This window comes from Athene cunicularia, assembly GCF_003259725.1.
Source record: "Athene cunicularia isolate RWA chromosome 2 unlocalized genomic scaffold, athCun1 chr2_part1, whole genome shotgun sequence".
Taxonomy (NCBI): Eukaryota; Metazoa; Chordata; class Aves; order Strigiformes; family Strigidae; genus Athene; species Athene cunicularia.
Window position 1 is genome coordinate 5187113 of NW_020799095.1, and position 7335 is coordinate 5194447.

At 37.5% G+C, this 7335-nt stretch overlaps 1 protein-coding gene across 1 annotated transcript in view; it reads right to left on the reverse strand.

Moving 5' to 3' along the window:
* Positions 1-2794: 2794 nt before the first annotated feature.
* KIAA1143 (KIAA1143 ortholog) overlaps positions 2795-7335 on the reverse strand; it is a 13027-nt gene continuing 8486 nt past the window's right edge. Inside the window, exon 3 of the mRNA XM_026842913.1 lies at positions 2795-4641. Coding sequence (XP_026698714.1) covers positions 4430-4641 — 212 coding nt within the window. The 3' untranslated portion in view covers positions 2795-4429. The remainder of the gene's footprint in view (positions 4642-7335) is intronic.

The following is a 7335-nucleotide window of genomic DNA, read 5'->3' on the forward strand; positions in this document are numbered from 1 at the left end:
GCTGCCACAGGAGCCAAGGAAAAGGAATCCTTTGCCATATGGATTGGAATGGCACCAAAGCCACTTTACATCTCCTGATAGACAAAAAAATGCTTTTCCAGCTGTTGGATTTACCTCCAACAAAAAAAAAAAAGAAGTGATAGCGGGGTGAACACTGTAAAATTCAATGATCTCATATAATTTTCCTGACCAGTATCCTCCATTTTCCCCAGGAGGTAATGACTTCCCAGGGGCTAGCTCTGAGATTTCATAGGTTCTCAAAATCTTGAGGAAGTCTACCAGAGGTTACAGTCACTCACATAAAGACCTGTGGTGTTTCTCCCCTGGTTTTAAAGGCTACCCTTGTGACTGCTGCCTCTGGAAGGCTCTCAAGGAGGTGGGGCAGAAGGGGAGGTCCACAACATGAGAAATCTCTCTGCAGATTAACAACTTGCTCTAGGAATGGGAATAAAGGGATGATACTGAAGAGGCAGCTGATACACCCGCCTTTCTGTTTGCTGAATGCACAAAGGATTGATTTATGGCATTGTGCCACAGGAGAGGGCCATAGGTTATTAACCAACTTCAATGGACAAACACTTGCTGAGACCGCATATCACACCTCTTGTGCTGTAGCAAAGGTAATGACTCATCTTCAGGTATGCCTGATGTCCTTGAGAATGCAATTGGCTCTACACAGCCAAGTGAAGCATTACTTAGTTAATACACTACAGCACAAGGGAAACAATCAACTGAAATGATGACACTGCTACTTCCTGCTTCATTATAAATCTGCAGTTTCCTAACAGGATTATGTACTGAAGCACTGTAAAAAAAGACATTTAAGTCCTGTGATGAAACAAAAAATGTGTAATTAAAACAGCTAAATACAGGCTGCTTCTGCTCAGTGTCTGCAAAACACAGCCTTTGATCCTCCAAATGATATTTCCTGGAAAAGTGCTGGACACAAAAACTATCAGAATAGAATTCTGACTCATCCCTTCCTGTTTAGTTCAATGAAATGAACATTTGCAGTACAACAAATTTGGTTTTATATGAGAATAAAAATAACCTTATCAGACAGGCTAGAAATACAACCAAGAGCAGGAACTCCTTGGCCACCTGCCCACACGTGCATTCCCTTGCTCATTCTGTCCCATGTCTTTGTAATTTCAGTGTCATAATGCAGCATTCCTGATGAGTCACCTTGATTTCTATCATGCAGAGAAAGATTCTGTTTCTTCAAAAGAAAGGTGACAGAACACCTCACCCTCCCTTATGATATCCAAGCACCTTTGCAACGTAAAAAGCCTCCACTATAAGCATCCATTGCTGCAATGCTACTACAGTTCACCAGGTTTGTTCCAGCTTACTGCTCAGCTAAGAAGAGCGAGAACTAACACCACCACCAATAAATATTTTGGAGTCTCAATGAACCAGGAAATTTCAAGGATTTTATTAATAAAAACTGTACAAGATTCCCATATTAGGTAAGAAGCCTCAGCTACTTTCACCTTGCTCCTCCACAGCGCTTCTCTCAGCTGAGCAAACTCCAGAAGACAAAAAACCCAAAACATATACATTCCCCACTACAGGAGGGGAAAAGGACTGAGGACAGGGGCAGGGAAGAGATACAGAAAGCAAGCCAGGAGAACTGTCCATTCCAGTCATAGCCCCATGGTCCATTTACTTACTTTGGCTTCTCCTTTATTAGAAAGTTCCTGCAATTATTATTTTTCCATGGCCCATTGCCTAAGGCAGGTGATTGCTTAAGACAGTTTCACATTTCTTTCCTAAATGAACGAGTAATTGTTCTCTTTAGTCACAGGCTTCATGGGGAGTTGATGGCGTGTGTAATTTTCCTGGTGTGTCACATTAAGAACACTGAATTTTCACATGACTACTTGACTAAAATGCTTTTGTGCATCACTCACACCCTCTTAATAAATATATCCAATTAGTTATTGTTAGGTGAACTGGGAGTGAAATACAATGAATACCAAGGTCTCCTCCTGGTCAGAGCACTACAAATCACAGTCAGAATAAAGGAAAGAAACTGGGTTTCCGTATCCACCTTTCTTTCCCCTGCTGTGTTGCCCAAAGAACAACATACCTTCCATTGTATTATTTGAAGTAAACCCATTTAATGTATTTGCATTCCAGACATCTGTCATGAAGTTGTAGGGCAAGGAGCATGATTAAGCAAAAGTACTGCACCCAATATTTTGAGGTAACCCTCTTTTTAGTGGACTTCAGTCTCCCAAGCCTTTCGCTAGAAACAGTAATTTCTGTTTAAACAGAATTACTAACCAGATTCAAACAAGACCTCAATCTTATTTTGAACATGCCAAATCAGCTGCATATTAGAGAGGCCCTCTCTAATTTTAAGGCAAATCCAAATTCCCTCTGATCCTTGGCAAGCATTTATCTCTTGATAGCCATGTCTCCTAAACTGCCTCATAGCTAAAGTTAAGAGCTTTCAGGCTGTGCAAGAAAAACGTAAGCAAGTATATTTTTGTGCTGACAAACAGAACCAGAAAAATTTAAGTAAGCAGTCAATGGTTAATTCATTCTTTCAGATGTGTCTCAGCAAATCAGAGTATTTACTAAGTTGTTGAAATATGCTCAAATATTCCTTTAGTATACTGTAATGCCACAAGAGTTATCATGGGTGTATGTATATATTTTTGATGTTTTCAAACAAGTTTTAAGTATACAAAATAAATGGAAAGATTAATCCCTGGGAACCTTTGATTCTGTATTTCTTCTTCCTACATTTGATTTTTTTTTTAATATATATATATATATATATATATATATATGCAGAATACAGACAAATTATGTATTTACAAATGTAACTTGTCCTCATGGAAATAATCAGGTTGTCACACTGCACCTCTCTGGCAGTTCTAATATTAGGCCAGTGCTACAAGACGACTTTAATATCCATTTATAGGTCTGGTTTTAATTTTCTGAAAGGACAACAAGTCTATTTATTTTCAAAATCAGGGTAACATGCACTCACACAATTAGTGTGAGCCGATACACAGACTTGCACCTGATTTTATGCTGCAGGAAGTTGGTGTGTATGGAGACAGGTAGCTGTCATAAGAGGCTTCATTATCAGGTGACAAAAAAATCCCATTTTATGTACTGAAATTTTCATCAAAATATCTTTGGACCATTTAAAGAAAACATGATTTATTGTTTAATACCAGATTAACAAACTAAAAGCAGCTGTTCAACACAGCAACATCAAATTTGCTCCTCAGTGAAGCTTTACAGCCCAAATAATTTCAAATGTCCTGTCACACAGCGGAAGAATTGGTTTCATTGCCTTGTACCCTGTAATTCTGCAGCAGTCTCAGGTCTTGCTTATATATGGTTACAAAACACATCATACTTCCAAATAATTTCAAAGTCACTAGTCACATTTCCCCAATCCCTTCAGCTCTCAGTGTTATTTTGAGTTTCAGCACATCCTGTTACATTCATGGTACACAAATGGTCACTTTCTGTGTATGGTACATGGGCAACTGAAAAACTGTAAAACTTTATACGACAGCTATAACATTTCTTGATTTAAATTTCCTGTTTACAATTTCCTATTGAGGAAAACCAAAATAACGCTTTTCACAATGTAAAGTTTAAATGTATTTTTTAAAAAATAAGCTGTTTGAGATCCCAAATAATTATGAACACATAGGTAGCCAACTGGAACAAATATACTTCAAAAAACTCAAAAACCACCACCAAACCACTGAGCCCATTAGTGTGATAACCAAGGTGCACAATTCCCAAGAGTTTAAGCATCCTTCTTTTGCATTAGTTGATACCATCAACTAATGTCGTATCTTGCTAGCACAATCAATTCATATGAATTTGATACTTCTTAGAATGCATTCACCAAAGACATGAATTTAGCCACTGCAAGGACTCTGCAAAGAACTAATCCACCAAACCCCATGTACAAAAGTTGTGACAACTTCTGTCAAGCTGAGACAGAAAACTTTGCTCCCTGTTCCACAGCAGTGAAGTCTCTCTCTTTTCAATATTGTCAACAGTAACAGGAAAAAATACACAACTGTCAACTAAGGCCAGTAAATAGAGAGGAAATACATTTTTAGCAGTGGAGGCCATTTTAAAATTTATTGATTGAAAAATGTATGTAAACTGGATATGTACAGGTATATTTTGCTACCTATTTGTGACCTCAAATAGCTTTTACATACATGGTTAAATTCTTTTTTAAAAGAAAGACATGACATACTGTTCATACAGTTCTCTCTGAACTGCAAAGACAGTTCTTCCTAGTTTTACACTATGCTTCTCTATTTGGACTACTACAAAGTAAGAGAAGACTCAGATATCATGCTTCAGTTTCTAGGAAAATCCTCAAATCTTACTCAGATCCCCAGAAGAATAAGTAAAATATAAAAAAATACCACTCCTAATCATCATTTTCCTCATCATCAAATGAGAGAAGACTGCTATTTTTTACTTGCTTAGCTGTACTCTGAGGAGTAGTTGCTTCTCTCTTAGTTTTCTTTGCCTCTTTCATCTTCTTACTTGAACTTACATTGAAGTCCAGAGACTTCTCTGATGAACGTTTTGCTGGTTTCCTGAACATAATTTTTCCATCAGCAGGTTCTGGTTCACCATCTGTAACAAAGAGAGTAGAATCAGAACTCATCTGTCTATGTTCACACACACATACAGACCTTCACAATTGTATTTTCTTTTCCCCCAGGACCAAGATCAGTGAGACCTCTGATAGAATCAATAATCATGAAAATGTATTTTGTTTAGCCACAAAATCTGCATCATGAATAAGCTGCATGCACACACATCTGTTCCATGGCAACCAGCCCTCGAAGACAGTTCTCCTGCAGTTCCTATGAGAAATGGGTTCTCACTAACCAGAGCTTTAACTTAGAAGAGACTGTGAGCAGGAGAGCTTTTCCCACACAATCCAGCCGCATCCACTTATCAAAATGGAGAGGACAACTTTATAGGATCCTCTAATTCCACTTCAATATTTGTAAAATCCATGACAACAAATGTACTTATTTCAGAATTATGATATCTCCTTAAAGAACAAAATGGCACATATACAAGAGAAAGCTTTTCTTTTTTTCTAATATACCCTGTCCTGCTGAGACAGCTAAAAAGACCACATGGTCATAAACCTGCCTTTTATTATCATAACGGATGAAAGTTTTAGGGTTTCTTTGTATCTGCAAAATCACCAACTATTCTAATTAACTAATTCTGCTCTTCTGCATGTACTGGAGCAAATAACAATTTTAAAAACAAGAGAAGTCTCTTCCAGGATTTTCAAGCAGAGGAGGAAAACTACTGCAGAAGTAACAGCATCAAGGCAGTATTTCTAGGGGAAAAAAAAAGTGTAATTGTAAAGTCATGAATCAGACACAAAGGCTCATGCTGCAGTAATTTGCAATTTTTATAATGTATATATGACAGGATGTTAAAGAACCATAGGTTCTGTGCTAGATATTCTTCCCAAAGTACTTTTGTGAAATTTATTATTCAACAAAAATTTCCTAACAATATGCATGTGTTTGAGAAGATTATGTGCTATTTAATTATAACCAATAAATATCTTTTGTCTTTAGCACAAATTCCTTCCTCGGTATATAAGCATTATGGCAGAAGACTAAAATTTCAGTGTTATCATACACAGCACTGGCTGAAAACACTCTTCAGTGCATACTCCAAACAATACAACTATTAAATCTGGTGTCTTTGGGATGTGTGGTACAAATGAAGACATTAGCTTCATTAGAAAACTTCACTTAGAATTCCTCAAGTTTCAGAGACTCATTTTAAGAAGAAACCTAGCTCAAAAAAATAAGCACCAATTCTGCCAATGACTTCTACAGAATGCATGCTTCTGCACTAGTTTATGAGAGAATAATACTATGCAGAAAATAACTAACCAGGTTTGGGGAAAATATTTCAGTACTGGTCCATTGAAAAACACTGCAGTTACAAAGAATTACCAGCAATAATAAACCGTAGATATGAAAAGTGTAATTCTCAATGGATCCGTTGTGAATTCTGCATGGAAAGATTAGGCGTTTAGGTGCTGTACGTGTGATACAGAAGTTTAGGAAGTGCCTGTGGTAAATTCTGTTTCTATTTCTGAAAAGATACCACATCCAACCAATCAAAATGCACTAAGTAACATTTCTTCTCAGAAGCTGGCTCTCCATTTTTGGACTCAGAAGTTTACTGCCAAATAATTTCCCTTAGTAATTATTGCTTAACTATAATGTTTCTTTGGAAACCCAGATCTTCTAACTTAAACAAGATCTGAGGCACAATATAAGCCAAATTCTGGGGAAGAAAAAAAAAGGTGCATATATAAGATGAATTTCACTTATGAGCAGATTCAACTGTGTATGTACTTGAGCTAGTCAGCATCCAGACTGCATACCGTACCAGTACAGCTGTGGAAGCAGGACAACCAGCTACTGTGTAAGTATGAGGTGTATCAAAAAAAATCCTCATTGGACATTCTTTTAAAGAGTGATTACTACATTTTCTTAGAATGGTAAATTGAAAAACCAACCCCCTAAAAACATAATAAAAGCACATCCACAAAACAAAACAGATAAACAGCTATGTACTCATACTCCATGGAAAAATGGAAGTCAGAAATTTCAATTTTACTCCTAATTTTTTCCTGCTACCCGCATTGTGAACTGCACAAAATAGTTTCATCTTGTCTACCAGATGGAGAAACTGACAGGTATCTTTGCAATATGAATTTAAATGCTTAATAAGCAAAGTGCATAAACAGAGCAAAGCTCAAAATCACCAAAATGGCAACCAGCTGAGCTCTGACCTGCAGGGTCTCAGTACTATCTGCAGATCATTCTGCATCAAAGGAAAAGCTAACTCTTTCCATAACTCTTGGCCTGGTTAAACACTGTCAAAATTTCATTATATGCTCAAGGACATTCCTTTCAGCAGGAAGCCCAGGCCAGCTTCAGAGAGCTATGGTTTGTTGGCAGTGCTTGATAAATGAAGCAGATGAGGAAACACACTAAGCCTAGCCTTACCTTAGCAACTTGTGGAAACAAGGAGAACAGACTATGCTTTTTGAAAGAATGATGTGGCAGCTCAAGACATTTGTGTTGATTTGTTAAGATGTCTTTTCCAGCTGGTAAAAAAAGCTTCACTTCATCCTTTCTAATTTTACCAGACGCTTACGTGTCATCTTTGTTGTTTGTATCAATGAACTCCAAAAACTAACCTGTTGTGATGGTTTGACTCTGGCTAAATGCCAGGTATCCACCAAGTCGCTCTATCACTCCCCCCCCCCTCCCC